We start from the raw sequence: 17,764 nt of genomic DNA on the forward strand, positions 1-17,764 counted from the left end.
GCTGGGATTATAGGCTTGAGCCATACCCGGCCTACCTCAACCTTTTAACTTTTGATGTGTGTATGCTTTGTATGAAAGCAGGCATGTCTGTGTCCTAATGTCTCTCTCTTCATTTGTTGTTTTGGAAGACAGCCATGACAGTACAATCTGAAACAGAGGAATGGGTTATGGAGGCTTGATGGATCTTTCTCCCACTCACATATTTGGTGAAATCGTGTTAAAGTTAGCCCAGCTGTGTTCGCAAATTTCACTTCATAAATGTCTCATTAGAGGTTGATTGTTTTGCTTTGATATTCTGGGGGTATTTGCTATTTGCTAATGACACTTAATGTCTAATTACCTTTGTGCAAATTAAATTTAATATTAGGATCAGTAGGTCAAATACTCTTTTAAGACTAGATGAGAACTTTCTCTCCACCCCACATATTTTTCTTTACAAATGTATCGTTGTTTTTGTAGTACTTCTCTCCTAAATATAAAAGTAGTATCAGCCACATAAGGAAATTTGAAAAAAAAAAAAAAAAAGAGCGTAAAAAGGGTATGAAAAAGGGTATCTTTCAGAAATAAAAACAATTAAAAGGGACTTCTTTAAAATGTATTCACTTTTCATTTTGAAATAATTTTAGATTTAGAAAGAGGTTGGAAAAATACAAAGAGTTTTTCATAGCCAGATTGTCCAGATGTTACTAATTACACTATAATTATTAAAATCAGGAAATTGATAAAAATAAATGATAAACTATTATGTAACCTATAGATCTTAATTTAGCAAATTGTTTTATTGTAATTTGCTATTTTTGCTCCAGAATTCCATCCAGAATCACACTTTGCATTTTGCTTATGTGTCTCCTTACTCTCCTTTAACGTGGATCAGTCTTTTTTTAGTCTTTGCCGCTAATGATTTTGGCACTTTTTTCAAGAGTACTGGCTGGTTATTTTGTAGAATGTCTTCTCAGTTTCAGTTTGTCTGGTGATTCTTTTTTTTGTTTTTTTGTTTATTTGTTTTTTTGAGATAGAGTCTCACTCTGTCCCCCAGGCTGGACTGTAGTGGTGCGCTATCCCAGCTCACTTTGCAACCTCTGCCTGTGAGGTTCAAGCGATTCACCTGCCTCAGCCTCCCCAGTAGCTGGAATTACAGGCACCATGCCCAGCTCATTTTTGTATTTTTAGTAGAGACAGGGTTTCACCATGTTGGCCAGGCCAGACTGATCTCAAACTCCTGACGTCAAGTGATTTGGCCGCCTTAACCTCCCAAGGAGTGAGCCACCGTGCCCAGCCTGTCTGGTGATTTTTCATGATTAAATTTAGGTTGCGAGTTTTTGGTGAGAGTCCCTTGAAGTGATACGGTGTCCTCCTCAGTGCATTATATTAGGAGGCGCATGGTGGTGTCCTATTAATTAACCAATTATGTTTAGATAGTGCATTATGCTGTTAGGACTTCTGAAAACACACCCCATGGTGCAAAATGCCCATTGAATTTTTTTAAAGATATATGCCTTACGATTATTATTGATTATTATTACTTTGTCAAAGGTTACAAACTAAATTATTTTGCCCAAGTGCTTTTTAAATAAGCTGTGTCTGTTTATACTGAATAGGTTGCTTCTTCAAAGGGGAAAATACGAAACTTGTAATTTTCTTTGGAATTTATTTTCATTAGTTGGCTTCATGTGTTCTAGTTGGCAAACCCAGATCACAGCACATAGCACGGTGGTTTGAGTGTATAGTGGCAGGGTGGCTGTTCTTCAGGGCTGAGGTAAATGTACAAATACTTCATGATTGAGTTCTCGTTCATAATTTTGGCAGTTGGTCTAAGGACGCTTAGTGTATAAATTTCTCTGATTCCCTTTTAAGAAAAAAAAAGTGATCTTGAATTTAAAGAAATGTAAGGGATAGTGGTGGGGTGGGAAATTCATTACATTAGAGGAGATTTCCTGGCTTTGGAGGGGAGATTTTGAAATTAATGCTGTAGTGAAACAAGAAGATTAAGGTGAGGAGGAGGCTGGTCACAGTTTTTTATTTGAAATGCCTGTCATGCCTCTTAGCAGAATTAGTACCATAATCTAGGACCCTTGACCTCTTAACAAGTTTACTCTACCTTGCAGTAGAGTAAACTCTCTTTCAGCTCTCTCTGCAGGATTTTTCTTAGGTTCTTCTTTGTTCATTACATAGACACCTGGAGCTTATCCATTAGGAGGTGCTTAGCCTGACCCTATGGTGCTGTTTCTGAAAATATGTGTGTAGTTCAGCACTCACTTGTTATTTTTAAATGAGCCATTTCTTAGGTTTTCAGAAAAGTAGAACATTATTTTATGTCTCACTGCAGAATATTCATTATCGAATGTAGTGTCAACCTCAATAATTTCTATCAGGTTTTGTCTTAACAATACACTCTTGATGATGAAGACTTGCTGAAAAATCGTTTTTAGGATGCTGAGCTATTAACATATCCTCCAAGATAGTTTTAAAATTTGTTTTATTTAAATGATGAAGCTATTAAAGTTATGCATATATTATTCAGTCAGGGAACTTAATATTTTTGAGTGCTTAAAATGTGTAGAACATGCCTTTAATAGAGCCTCTAAGTAGGTTAAGAGTATGTGTGTATGTGAAAAGTTAAAGGTGCAAAACCATAATTGTTTGTTTTATTTGAGATGGAGTCTCACTCATTGGAGTGCAGTGGCGTGATCTTGGCTCACTGCAGCCTCCGCCTCCTGGGTTCATTCAAGCAATTCTCTTGCCTCAGTCTCTGGAGTAGCTGGGATTACAGTTGTGTGCCACTACACCCAACTTACTTTTGTATTTTTTTTTTTTTTTTCCAGTAGAGACGGGGTGTCACCCACGCTGGTAATCTTTATTTTAAATTGTACTTGCTCCACATAAGAATTTAGGTGTTAAGAGCATAGCATGTAGAGGGAAAAAATAAAACTCCTGTAATCATCCTGCCTTCTTGGAGGTAATCTCTGTTAGTCCTTTGTGTATCCTGGGAATTTATGCACAAAGCAAACAATTCTGTCCTTGAAGAATAAGGATCATAGATCATATACGCAGTTTTGTAAATTGTACCCCCACACACACTTTGATGTATATCTTATGATTCATACTGACGGGTACCTCCTTACTCTTTTTTTTTGAGACAGAGTCTTGCCCTATTGCCCATGCTGGAGTGCAAATGGCACAACCTCCTCCTCCTGGGTTTAAGAGATTCTCCTGTCTCAGCCTCCCGAGTAGCTGGGATTACAGGTGCCTGCCACCACACCCAGCTTAATTTTTTGTATTTTTAGTAGAGACGGGGTTTCGCCATGTTAGCCAGGCTGGTCTCGAACTCCTGACCTCAGGTGATCCACCCACCTTGGCCTCCCAAAGTATTGGGATTACAGGTGTGAGCCACCGCAGCCAGCCCGTAATCCCTTTTTTAAAGGAAAAAAAAAAAAAGATAGGGTCTCCCTCTGTCACTCAGGCTGGAGTGCAGTGGTTCACTCTGCAGTCGTGACATCCTGTGCTCAAGTGATCTTCCCACCTCAGCCTTCGGAGTAGCTGGGAGTGCAAGTGCACACTACACTAGGCTAAATTTTTTTTTTTTGAGACACAGTCTCGCTTTGTTGGCCAGGCTGGAGTGCGTTGGCATAATCTCAGCTCATTGCAACCTCCGCCTCCTGGGTTCAAGTAATTCTTCTGCCTCAAGCCTCCCAAGTAGCTGGGATTACAGGCATGCACCACCATGCCCAGCTAATTTTTTGTGTTTTTAGTAGAGACGGTGTTTCACCATGATGGCCAAGCTGGTTTTGAACTCCTGACCTCAAGTGCTCATCCACCTCGGCCTCTCAAAGTGCTGGGATTACAGGCGTTACCTATAGTCCCCTGGCCACACTAGGCTAAGTTTTTAAATTATTTTTAGTAGAGATGGGGTCTTGCTATATTGCTTAGGCTGGTTACTAACTCCTGGCCTCCAGCAGTCCTCCCAGCTCAGCCTTCCAAAGTGATTGTGGTTAAAGATATAAGCCACCACACCTGGCCGTTAGTCCTTTATTGACAGAAATTAGGATATTTCCCTTTTCTCTCTTCAGTTAAAAAGCTCTACACTGCACACTATCTGTATAGACAATGTAGATGAAGCTGAATAGCTTTGAAGAATCAGCTTTAGGGAGATCGTAGCATTAGAGCTAGGTATGGAACGGTATTTAGCACAGATTCTTCTCTTTATTTTTCCAGCTTTATTGAGGTATGATTGGCAAAAAACAAATGTTTAAGTAAGGTGTACAACATAGCAGAGGTTACTTTAAATCAACAGTTGTTAAAGTGATATGCCAACCACTGGGCGTCCTCTGGGGAGGTGTCAAGTCACAACTATTTTCTTTCTTCTTTTTTTTTTTTTGAGACAGAGTCTCGCTCTGTTACCCAGGCTGCAGTGCAGTGGCACAGTCTTGGCTCACTGCAACATCCACCTCCCAGGTTCAAGCGATTCTTCTGCCTCAGCCTCCTGAGTAGCTGGGATTATAGGCACACATCACCATGCCCAGCTAATTTTTGTGTTTTTAGTAGAGATGGGCTTTCACCATCTTGGCCAGGCTGGTCTTGAGCTCCTGACCTCGTGATCCACCCTCCTTGGCCTCCCAAAGTGCTGGGGTTACAGGCGTGAGCCACCGCGCCCAGCCAGGTCACAACTATTTTCATAGCAAATACTGTTACTACTGATTCTTACCACTTTCTTTGTACCATTTAGCACTGATGCAAACACAGGGTAGCTCAAACTTACTGGTTCCTTATCACTAATCAAGGCAGTGGTACTATACTGTACTAGTGATTATTGTATTTCTTTACCATTATGCACTCACTGTTTCTTTTAAAAACAAAAAAAGACTGGTTTTTCTTAATGTCCTTAAATCTGAAACATTATTTTATTAATAGCTCTTAAATAGACATCTTTCAGTGAGGCAGAATGGGAAGTCTAATGGTTGTCTCTAAGCAAAACACTTGTAGTTATTTGAATTGTGAGATAAACTAGCTGCTTTTCTTTTTTTTCATGGAACACTTTTTTCTTGAAAGAACTGCAGGCACATAAGCTGTGGGTATTCAGACTTAGGTATTCGACAGACATCTTAAATGAATTGAGCCTCTCACTTTAAGGGAAAATGATATTTTTGACAAAGATAAAATTGAAGCTTTGGAACAAAAATGAAAACTTTGGAAAATAATTACCACCTCCATGATCTTAGTTTTCTACTTTTCTATGACTATAAAGGGGTCTTGAGACAAACTTTTAAGCCATAAATTTGAAGTATTGTTACCGTTTAGGGTTTTTTCCTAGAAAATGTACCTATTTATAGAGATATGTACCATATATGTACCATGGTTAGGAGAAATAAGGTAATATTATTTAAATATTAGGAAATTATTTCACATAAGAGGGAGTCCCAGCTAAGGTGGCTTCTGGGTGGGTGAGTAGGGTAGGTTAAGATAAGTTACTGCAGTACGTACAGTACTTGAAGTCTAATGTGGTTCATACTAGACTCTTAACTTCCAAAAGGATGGCAGCACTTCTTTGTTGCTTACTATTTGCCAGACTCTGCTAAATGCTTATTATATGTTAATTCATTTAATCCTTACAACAACATTGTGCATTATGTCTACTACTAATATTCGCCTTTACAGATGAGAATCTGAGACCCAGGAAGATTTCAGAGTTTTGTCAAGGTGATGAAGTTTGAATTTAGGCAGTAAGCAGTCTGTCTCCATAGTTTGTGTTCCTAACAAGTCTGTTACTTAAAAGGAGAAACCAAGTACTAAAGGAAATGTTTTCTTTTTCTCTTTTGTTCTTTGATATGTCTTAATACTGTGTTGTTAAATGAAAACTTTTTTGCGTCTTCACCGTTTTTCCTAGTTATACGAATTTTAGATTACCAAAGCCAAAATGATGTACTTAAGAGTACAAGAGCACTAAAGCAGATTTTTGAATGTCAGAATCTCTATACTTTATTTTCACGTAACTGAGCAACCAGTGAGTAGAGTGCCTACTCTTGGTTGGGAGGTGTGAATGGTGCCTTCCTGTCTGTACGTTCATTTAGACCTCATAATAGCCTTTTGATGTGGATTTTCATATCGGTGAGAAAATAAAGATTAGCTATTGTGTAAATTCTCAAAATTAATGGGTTAGGGTGGAATTTCAAGTCTGCCTGGTTTTAGAGTTTATACGATTTGCATTACAACAATTGTTGAATGCCAAAAAGGTTAAAGTCTTGCCACCAGCTGAGGCAGCAGTTTTGGTAGTTTAGGGGTAATCATACTGAAAGACCAGTGAGAAAGGCACATCACTAGAGATGGATTCTCAGTTCATTAACTTTTCACTAGGAATATTTGACCACAGGCAGGAGTCAGTGTTTTTCAGGTTGAGTCTATCCTAAGAAGGGATCAGAACTAGACCACCTGTCAATTTATGTGGTTCCTTTATTTTAGTAGACTTAAAGACAAAACATCAGTGTGAATGTAGACTTTGGTTGGATTAAGGCATCTGTTGGAAACTGACTTGGGAGGAAAAATGTTATTTGAACCCCATTTCTTGGAAGTGTTTTTACAATCTAAGAGGTTAATTGTACTATGGTACAATAGAGAGAAAAATCTCTTTCATTTCTGAAATCTCAAATTTACCTGTTGGTTAGGTTAAGGATTAGTGTCCTCTCTTCAGAGCCCATATCACATATTTAACCCTGGATTAGGAGCCATTTACCAGAGTATTAGATGCCAGCTTCTTGTGGCATTTTGCTGCTGAGTAAATGATTTCTTATCCCATTTAATATTATTAGGGTGACTGCTGTATAAATGCATTAACTCTAATTCAGCAAATTAATGTTGGGTATTTTTTAAAATGTTGGCCATGATATCTTTAAAAGACAGTGGCTGTCATGAAAAAACATTTAAAAGTTAATGGGAGCCGGGCAAGCTATGTTGGGGCCACTGCATTCCAGCCTGTGTGACAGAGCAAGACCTCATCTCTAAGTAAAAATTTTTAAAAAGTTAATAGGAGGGAAAAAGTAAAACTATACACATTTTGAAGTAAACTGAGGAAATACTGTGGATTTCTAAATGAGATTATATTTCAGGAAGATTCAACAGATTAACATTTAACCTTGATTTAGTGCTTGAGTGTAGAATGTTTGACCTGAAGACTATTTAGATTTGGTTTAAAAACTTAATGTACTGTGATAATTGAAAAATTTTATAAGTTGAATACCTTCAGTCAACTTAGCCCTTGTTTTACAAAAGTCGACTGGGCACGGTGGCTCACACCTGTAATCCCAGCACTTTGGGAGGCTGAGGCAGGTGGATCATGAGGTCAGGAGTTCAAGACTAGCCTGGCTAACGCGGGTAAAACCCTGTCTCTACTAAAAATAGAAAAATTAGCTGGGTGTGGTGGCGTGTGCCTGTAGTCCCAGCTACTCAGGAGACTGAGACAGAAGAATCACTTGAACCTGGAAAATGGAGGTTGCAGTGAGCCAAGATCACACCACTGAACTCCAGCCTGGGTGACAGAGCGAGACTTCGTTCTAAATACAGTTGAAATTGTGACACTTAGTATACTTCCTTATATTATGGTGTGCCCACTCCCTCCCCTTTTTACTTCAGACCTTATTTCAGTCATGATTGCTTTCATTGTACTATTGTAGGTGAACGAAATTTAGGAGGTTTATTTCTGTGTTGAGCAGGATATTCTCTGAAGTTACTGCATATTTTGAAAGTTAGCTATCAGCCCTTTCCTCCTGTCCATTCTCTACCCATGTTTTTTTCTGCTTTGTTGTAACTGCTGCTTTCTGATATGTGCTGCTTCCTTTTTCTTTTGTTCTTTTATCCTACATTTGGTTTTATCTTCTGGCTTCCAAATCTGGAAAACCTGGATTTGTTATTCTTTGGTCAGTTTGACAAAGCAACATACTTAATTGCCTCTTTTATATTACCATTAACCTAATTCTGTGAACTCTGTGTTCCCTTAGAATTGAAAAAGACTACGTGTACAAAACTCCAGTTAGTAGAAATAAGTTCTAGTATTTGATAGTACAATAGGAAAATTATAGTTAACATTTATTTCTTCTACCAAAGTAGCTAGAAAAATTGCAGTGCTCCTAACACCAATAAAAGATCAACGTTTGAGGCCGGGTGCAGTGGCTTTACACCTGTATTCCCAGGACTTTGGGAGGCTGAGGTGGGTAGATCACTTGACGTCAGAAGTTCGAGACCAGCCTGGCCAACATGGCAAAAACCCCATCGGTACTAAAAATACAAAAGTTAGCCGGTTGTGGTGGCACACGCCTGTAATCCCAGCTACTCAGGAGGCCGAGGTGGGAGAAACGCTTGAACTTGGGAGGCGGAGGTTGCAGGGAGTTGACATTATGCCACTGCACCTCAGCCTGGGCACCAGAGTGAGACTCTGTCTCAAAAAAAAAAAAAATCAGTGTTTGAGGTGATGGATATCCCAGTTACTCTGATTTGATCATTATGTATTGTATGCATGTATCAATATCACATGTACCCCCAAAATATGTACAACTATTATGTCAATTAAAATTTTTTTAAAAGAAACAGATGACATCTTATTTATGAATCCCCTCTACAAAATACCCAAGTTATCCTCTTTAGTTTCTTGTTATACCTTTATGTGAGAAGAGGGCATTCACTGAGCAGGTGACCTGTTCCAGTACTGGATCACTCATAAGTTATCTCATACTGAACAGAAATCTTCCCTCTTGCTAAATTTAATTGGTCTTGTCTCTTGGAGCCATTCATGTCCTGTTCTTTCCATTATCCTGACAGTTTCTGGTATACTCGCCATAACTTTGATTCCTGGTTGTGGAATCACATCCTTTCTGGTAGGCATATCATCCCATTGAGGCTGAGAATATGTTCCTTTTTTTTTTTTTCCTTTTTAAGGTGGAGTTTCACTCTTGTTACCCAGACTAGAGTGCAATGGTGCGATCTCGGCTCACTGCAGCCTCCACCTCCTGGGTTCAAGTGATTGTCCTGCCTCAGCCTCCTGAGTACTTGGGATTACAGGCGTGTTCCACCACGCCTGGCTAATTTTTTGTATTTTTGGTAGAGTTGGGGTTTTACTGTGTTGGCTAGGCTAGTCTCGAACTCTTGACCTCAGGTGATCCACCCGTCTCGGCCTGCCAAAGTGCTGGGATTACAGGCGTGAGCCACCGCGCCTGGCAGAAAATGTTCTTTTATAGTTAGCTTTTTTTGAGCTACAGTATTAGCCCCTTTAAATTTAATCTTTAATCCAGTCTTGCTTGGTTTTTGGTTTTTAAATCTTAATTAGCTTATATCATTGGACGATTTATTAGAAGTATGCCATTTATGCGTTTCTCAACTCTTTTTTTTTTTTTTTTTTGAGACGGAGTCTCACTCTGTCGCCCAGGCTGGAGTGCAGTAGCACGATCTCGGCTCACTGCAAGCTCCTCTTCCCGGGTTCACGCTATTCTCCTGCCTCAGCCTCCCAAGAAGCTGGGACTACAGGTGCCCGCCACCATGCCTGGCTAATTTTTTGTATTTTTAGTAGAGACGGGGTTTCACCATGTTAGCCAGGATGGCCTGGATCTCCTGACCTCGTGATCCACCCACCTTGGCCTCCCAAAGTGTTGGGATTACAGGTGTGAGCCACTGTGCCCGGCCACCTTTCTCAGCTCTTATGGTCAGCATCTCACCAGAAACACTTGCCACTTGTTTGGTTCTTTTGGTCTATCATTGGGCCAATAAGCAGCCTGACTGCTGTTTATCCAACTCTCCTGTTACTTGTGGGTTCTAACAAATAACTTTAAAGTTGTTTTATGGTTAATTCGGTGTTCAGCTTTGGGGAAAGAAGTGCTTAACTGCCATTTTAATTCCCAGGGAACTACTTAAAGTAGTTCAGCATATTACCCTAGTGTAAAATAAAATATGTAGGGATTCCAAAGTTACTACCTACAAAAGACAGATGACTCATTTTAGTAGCATTTATCAACACCTTTCCTAAAAAACTTAAGTTTTTAGTATAGCTTTAAAATTTTACATCTTCAGTGATTGGTTCACTCTTAAGTAACTGCATGTGTTTATGGCCTTCATCTCTACATACATAGAGGGGGTTGAAGTTACTGGAAAGTGAAGGACGTGATTAGGCAGTATTGCTCTTTTTGAGACAGTCTCACTGTCACCCTGTCTTAGAGTACAGTGGTACAATTCAATTATAAATCACTGCAGCCTCAAACTCCTGGACTCAGATGATCCTCCCGTCTCAGCTCCCAAGTAGCTGGGACTATAGGAGTGTGCCACCACACCTGGTTAACTTTTAAATTTTTTTGTAGAGGCAGGATCTCATGTTCACCGGGGTGGTCTCAAACTCCTGGTCTCAAGAAGTGATCGTCCCACCTCAGCCTCCCAAAGTGTTGGGATTACAGGAGTGAGCCACCGTGCCCTGCAATAATTGTTTTAAAGTGTATTGTACTGGAAGGAATGATAGCCTTGTTTCTACAGCTAGATTATGAAGTACCAGAATATTGTGCTTCCAGCTTCTAGCATAGTGTCTGGTGTTATTGTGATAATAGAAATAAACGTTTGAGTGCTTACTCCTAAGTGCTTACCTGTATTTTTTCTCAACAATCTCAGAGGTCTCTGCCTTACAGTTGAGATAACTGAATCATTGAGATTAAGTAGTTCACAGTGTGTAGTGCTGTAATTCAAACCCAGACTCACCCCAGAGCCACTATGTTTATACCATCTCCCATAGTTGAATGAATAATACAATTTGTATAACAATGAAACTTTTGAAAACCCTGGTCATTTGTTTCTTAAAATCATTGTTTTTAAGTGGAAAGACTCACCTGACTTAATGCAAGTCTCTTCCAGTGTTTGAGGCAGATCTCCAGAGAGCAACCATAGGTGGTAAAAAGCATTGTATTCAAAGGACAAAACCCTTTTGTAGCTAAGAGAACTTTGAATATGAAAGTATGAATGTGGTGTAATACAGAGGTTGCTTTCCTAACCAAAATGTTCTTCTGATTTCAGGCCAGTAGTTTTATTTTATTTTTATTTTTTATTTATTTTGAGATGGAGTCTTGCTCTGTCATCCAGGCTGCAGTGCAGTGGTGTAACCTCCGCTCACTGCAACCTCTTATCTCTCAGGCTCAAGCAGTTCTCCTGGCTCAGCCTCCCTAGTAGCTGGGATTACAGGTGCCCTGGCTGATTTTTGTATTTTTAGTAGCGACAGGTTTCACCATACTGATGAGGCTCACCTCAAGTGATCCTGCCACCCTAGCCTCCCAAAGTGCTGGGATTACTGGCATGAACCACTGCGCCCGGCCTCAGGCCAGTATTTTTGAGTATCCGTTAATAATTGTAGGAAACATCATTTCAGGTTGATTTTTCTCACCTTTAACCTTTCTTACAGCACAGTGCAATCTGGCCCTACTGCCACTTCATCTGGGTTATCTAGCTTGAGTTGTTTAAAAAAAAAAAAAAAAAAATCGGGGAAGAAGTTGGGTTAAAACTGTTCACCTACCCACCATTGGAACATAATGAGTAAACACAAAGTTGGAGTTACTATTTAAAAGCATTTTTCAAATTTATATTTTGCATGTAAATAGATGCTATGTATACTCATACTTTGTTTTGTAAGAATGGATTTATTTGGAGTTTAGCTCAACTGAAAATTGATTTCACCTTGATTCCCAGAGTGTACTTGAACTTTAAAGGAAGCAGGGTAGTGAGAATGGGTGATTGGGGTTTGTTTGTTTGTTTTAATGTTTACCTAATTCTACTAGTAGAATTATTTTTCTCCCCCTTAACTGAAAACTTTAAAATTAACACGTTTATTGAGTCTTCCCATCCCCAACACAATGATCTAATTTTTTTTGCTTTAAAATCAGTTAGAGTGTAATGTTTAAAATCCTGATCAAATGACTCAGACTGTAGTAATGGTTTTAGACAATTTTATAGGATGATGTTTTAATTTTATCTGTTGTCTGGGATGATCTGTAATCATGTATCTTACTAGTCGAAAATGACGTCAGTGAGATTAAAGGTCTGCTCTTTAAGATCTGTAAGTCTCCTACCACTGTCTTTTTAAATTTTTTAAAATTTTTATTTATTTATTTTTTGAGACGGAGTCTCACTCTGTGGCCCAGGCTGGAGTGTAGTGGTGCGATCTCGGCTCACTGCAAGCTCTGCCTCCCAGGTTCACGCCATTCTCCTGCCTCAGTCTCCCAAGTAGCTGGGACTACAGGCTCCTGCCACTGCGCCTGGCCAATTTTTTGTATTTTTTAGTAGAGACGGGGTTTCACCACCTTAGCCAGCATAGTCTTGATCTCCTGACCATGTGATCTGCCCGCCTCGGGCTCCCAAAGTGCGGGGATTACAGGCATGAGCCACCGTGCCCGGCCCCTACACTGTCTTAATTTAGGAAAAATGAAACTTTCATTTTGAACAGTTTTTTTAATCTGTTGTGAGGTTTGCTTGAATTGTGTTCTTATAAATGAAGTTTATTTTGTTCTCTCTCTGGCATAGACTCCTTAAGTGTCTTACATTATTGGTTTCTGCTTTAGTCATTTCTCCAGAGTCCCAAAAGGTTCATCCCGTATGTTCTATTTTCATGTCATGAACACATGAAACTTCAGGTGGAAAGCTTGCCAGCTCATTAGAAGTTCCTAAATATGAACGGTCATGCTTCACATTCATTGAAATCAGCATGTAAATAGATAACATTGTCAGGGACTGATACTCAATTGTATTGTCCTCAAATAATAAATTGAACACTAACTTCAGACAAAGTATTGCTGCCCAAAGCATTCTGCTTTAAACTACAAATTCATGTGCCAGCTGCATTCACAATTGTATTGACAATGATTGGGCGTTAAAGTTGTATAACTTAAGGCTATAGTTTGTCCTTTAAAAAATGCAAGTTCTTTCAGTTTTGTAAATGTTTTATTCTCACTATATCTGTTTCTTTCTTCTTAAGTCTCTTTTGGAAAAGTTCTTGATCCCCAATGCTTCACAAGCAGAAAGCAAAGTCTTCTATTTGAAAATGAAAGGAGATTACTATCGTTACTTGGCTGAGGTTGCCGCTGGTGATGACAAGAAAGGTATGCTGTTTTTAAACCTGTTGGTTGAACCTTGTATAAGATAACATAGTGAGGAAGAGTCTCTGAAGCGTAAATAATTCTTGCTTTTAATTGCTTAGAGTGCCAAATAAGGAGTAGCAGTGCTTTTTTTGTTTCTGAGAATATATATTTACTGCCTAATACTGGCATTCTAATATATATGCTTTCTGAAAAGCCAATTTTGTGCACAGGGATGTTTTTTCAAGATTTTAAGAAAGGTGACCAGCCTAAGCAACATCTCTCTCTACAAAAAATTGAAAATTAGCTGGGCATGGTGGTACAAGTGCAAGCCTTTGGTCCCAGCTAATCTGGAGGCCGAAGTGGGAGGGATCACTTGGGTCTGGGAGATCAAGGCTGCAGTGAGCCCTGATTGTGCCACTGCACTCTACCCTGGGTGACAGACCCAGACCCTGTCTCAAGAAAAAAGAAATAGCGGTCACAGTGTAACCGAGGAGCAGTGCAAACTAGTTAATTTTTTAAAAATATAACAGTAATGAGATTATAAAGTTGTTTTCTCTTGACATTGACCAATGACTAGTGTGTACCAGGAGAAAACTCCCTTTAAAAAAAAATTAAAGGGCCTTGTTCAATTAACCAATATTAAGCTGTTACAGGTTAATATTTCAAAGGATACGTGAGATATTAAAGGTTTGGTTTGAGGGGTGAAGATACAATGCACACTTTATCTCAGTACGTTTTGGTGTGTCTTATCCAGGGATTGTGGATCAGTCACAACAAGCATACCAAGAAGCTTTTGAAATCAGCAAAAAGGAAATGCAACCAACACATCCTATCAGACTGGGTCTGGCCCTTAACTTCTCTGTGTTCTATTATGAGATTCTGAACTCCCCAGAGAAAGCCTGCTCTCTTGCAAAGACAGTATGTATTTTACCTGTTACATAGAAATTTACAGTCTTTATTATTTGAGCACTGAAATGTAATGTACTATTTTTAAATCATAGGCTTTTGATGAAGCCATTGCTGAACTTGATACATTAAGTGAAGAGTCATACAAAGACAGCACGCTAATAATGCAATTACTGAGAGACAACTTGACAGTAAGTACATAACAGCATCATTTGTCATGAATGTGGTTGAAGAGGTTATGTTTTACTCTGAGGAATTTTTTTTTTTATTAAGTACATCTTTAAAAAATTTTTTTTCAACACAATTCATAGGCTCTCAAATACCTTAGCTACTGTTAAAATCATATGAAGGAAAACTACAGAAACTGAAATATTAGACTAAGAACTAAAAAATATACACATTGATGTTACCTGTATTACTAAAATTTGAATGTTAGTATCAAAAGTGTACTAAGGCTCTACATGTTTTAGTTCCTTTAAGAATGATTTTCTTGCCCATTAAGTTGCCTCTGTATTTGTAAAGATAATGGTAGGGAATTAATAACTTGAGTTATAAAATCTCAGGTGTCTACAGAATCCAAGTGGAAGTCTATTTTGCCTAGCTGCTTCTTTTAAATGACTTTATATGAAAGGTCGTGATTGTCCTTGGGATACTGCGGATGTATAAACAGAAACAGTGTCACTATCACACCAGAAACATCAACAGTAATTCCCTAATAATGTTTGAATATCTAAATAATACTTGAATTCCAATTGTCTCTCTTTTTTTAAGTTATTTGAATTGGGATTCAAATTCAGTCCACAGTGCAGTTGATTTGTATGTCTTGTTTCTTAGGTCTTCTCCTTTAGATAAATATTAGATTTGAAATTTTGAGGCTTAGGTGAAAAAATTATCAAGCATTTGCTGTGTTGTGTCAGGTAAAGAGGTAGGAATTGCAGATGATAATCTAGTATTACTGTTTTTTTGTTAGACTTTTAGGGCCATTTCTCTTGGGGATTATATAACCTCATTTTATACATTTCTCTTCCAGCTTTATTCTAGTCCACTGCCATTTTCTGTGAACTAGTTATATATTCTAGTGCTGAAAATCTTGAAGAGTTTTTTGAATAGCATTGTATACTTGTGTATTAAACCTAAAATTACTTTATTAGCGCAATTTGGAGCTACCTATAAACTTTTCTGATACTTGAGTCAAGGTAATAAGCTATAGTAAAGAATGAAAGAATCTTTTTTTTTTTGAGACGGAGTCTTGCTCTGTCGCCCAGGCTGGAGTGCAGTGGCCGGATCTCAGCTCACGGCAAACTCCGCCTCCCGGGTTCACGCCATTCTCCTGCCTCAGCCTCCCGAGTAGCTGGGACTAGAGGCGCCCGCCATCTCGGCTGGCTAGTTTTTCTGTATCTTTTAGTAGAGATGGGGTTTCACCGTGTTAGCCAGGATGGTCTCGATCTCCCGACCTCGTGATCCGCCCGTCTCGGCCTCCCAAAGTGCTGGGATTACAGGCTTGAGCCACTGCGCCCGGCCAAAAGAATCTTTATATCAAATGTCAAGAAGCACTTTGTTAACTAACTTTGGTATTACGGATTTTTCTTTCCTAGTTGGAAGTGATGACATTTTTCAAGTGATGACCTGAGACCTAGATAGATACTATGTTTTGTTCTCATCACTTTTTAAAAGGCCCTGATCTACTGTCTGCTTCCAACTGAATTTTGCTATCAGTATAGCATGAAGAGCATATATTGCAGTAAGAAAACCAGGGTTGGCCGGGTGCGGTGGCTCACACCTGTAATCCCAGCACTTGGGGAGGCCGAGATAGGTGGATCACGAGGTCAGGGGTTCAAGAACAGCCTGGCCAAGATGGTGAAACCCCATCTCTACTAAAAATACAAAAATTAGCTAGGCATGGTGGTGGGTGCCTGTAATCCTAGCTACTCGGGAAGCTGAGGAAGAGGATTGCTTGAACCCAGGAGGTGGAGGTGCAGTGAGCTGAGATCATGCCACTACACTCTAGCCTGGGCAAAAGAGCGAGACTCCCTCAAAAAGAAAACCAGGGTTTTGATTCTAATTCTGTCATTACTTATATGTCTTCTCTGAGCCTTATTAGTGTCAGCTGTCACCATTATAGGTTGATAAGATCATTTATCTCAAGAAAAGAAATTACTCCAGAACTTAGCATTTCAGTCTGAATTTGGTTGACCAAGACTGTCAACACATTACTCTAGAAAAAGAGAAATATTTTGTATCAAATTTGCATGTTTATACAGAAAATTCAAAAATCCTTGAAAGTTGGAACAGGAAGAGAGACATTAGAAACAATTTGATCTTGCATTTACAAAACCCCTTGATTAACAGGAGGAACACACAGTTTCCAAGAGGTCATTTGGCTATCTGTGTGACCTTGGAAGTAGTAGTCTCTTTTCCAGGCCAGAGATATATTTGCTTAGTAGATAAATGAAGCTAATGGATGATTTGGGGAATATAAAAATGATAAATAGGTGGATTTTCCCCCTTCCCCTCAGTATTCATGTGTAAGTCATATAAAATTTAAGATTGTCTTGAATCCTTTTGTAATTACCTCTGAAAATCCCTACAGAGTGGTTAAGACTTAAACGTTTTTAACATCGGAGCAGTTGGCATAAATAGAGTTCATAACCCTACCACCTATGGGACAACTTTCATTTTTACCTCTTAAAAGATTTGGTTGTAGTTTTTGTCCAGCATTTGTTTTGAATCATACGATAGGTTAGTGCAAAAGTAATTGAGGGTTTTGCCATTTAACGTAATGGCAAGAGCCGCAATTACTTTTGCACCAACCTAATAAATATACAAAGGTTTGTTTTTCTAAGCTTGAAGTGTTACAAAAGCTAGATTTGTAGTTTAACTCAGAGTTGAGGCTGGTCCTTGAATTTCATGAGTCCATAGGATTCTGTTTGGAGTGTGAGTCACTCTTAAGATCTACCAGGGGAGAGTAGTCAACCCTAGCTCCTTCAGCATGGGCAAAATTAGATGCTTCTGGTATAGTTGGACTTACCTTGGACGTCCATCTTTCATATTGGGGCTCTTTAGGTTCTGACACCTACTGATGCTTAGTTTTTAAAAAATAATTTAGGGGCCGGGCGCGGTGGCTCACTTCTGTAATCCTACCACTTTGGGAGGCCGAGGCGGGTGGATCACGAGGTCAGATCAAGGCCATCCTGGCCAACATGGTGAAACCCTCTCTCCCCTAAAAATACAAAAATTAGCTGGGCATGGTGGCACACACCTGTAGTTCCAGCTACTAAGGAGGCTGAGGCAGGAGAATCACTTGAACCTGGAGGTGGAGGGTTCATTTCCAGCCTGGTGACAGAGCAAGACTCCATCTCCCAAAAAAAAAAAAAAAAAGATTTCTTCTACTTTCTCTTCACCTTCTATGGATACCCAAAACTTTTCCTGTATCTGAAGATTATTTGAAGGCAACTCTGTGGTGTACTTACCCTGCTTATACAGTGGTTATAGAGAAAGTAAATTTGTGTATTGAGATGTTTTTGTATCTTGAAGGTAAGTGATGCTGCTATCTTTTTAAGAATGCTTTCCAACTAAAACGTTTGGGTATCTTGGCAACATATATACATATATGAAAACTTTGCGCGCCTCCCCCCCCCCCAATCCCACTGAAACTTGCTGAAAAATCTTTCCTTCTTTTACCAGTTGTGGACATCGGATACCCAAGGAGACGAAGCTGAAGCAGGAGAAGGAGGGGAAAATTAACCGGCCTTCCAACTTTTGTCTGCCTCATTCTAAAA

The 17,764-nt window shown here is 39.2% G+C and overlaps 1 protein-coding gene across 9 annotated transcripts in view; it reads left to right on the forward strand.

The window, feature by feature from the left end:
- The window catches only part of YWHAZ (tyrosine 3-monooxygenase/tryptophan 5-monooxygenase activation protein, zeta), a 33,185-nt gene extending 15,421 nt beyond the window's left edge, over nt 1–17,764 (forward strand). For 7 of the 9 annotated variants that reach the window (XM_011931541.1, XM_011931532.1, XM_011931524.1 and 4 more), the window contains exons 3-6: nt 12,977–13,100; nt 13,834–13,997; nt 14,081–14,176; nt 17,670–17,764. In XM_011931541.1, coding sequence (XP_011786931.1) covers nt 12,977–13,100; nt 13,834–13,997; nt 14,081–14,176; nt 17,670–17,729 — 444 coding nt within the window. In that variant the 3' untranslated portion in view covers nt 17,730–17,764. Of the gene's footprint in view, nt 1–12,976; nt 13,101–13,833; nt 14,002–14,080; nt 14,177–17,669 lie in introns of those variants that run through there. The other 2 variants (XM_011931600.1, XM_011931591.1) reach the window with 2 other exon arrangements.

This window comes from Colobus angolensis, unplaced genomic scaffold, assembly GCF_000951035.1.
Source record: "Colobus angolensis palliatus isolate OR3802 unplaced genomic scaffold, Cang.pa_1.0 Scaffold121, whole genome shotgun sequence".
Lineage (NCBI taxonomy): Eukaryota > Metazoa > Chordata > Mammalia > Primates > Cercopithecidae > Colobus > Colobus angolensis.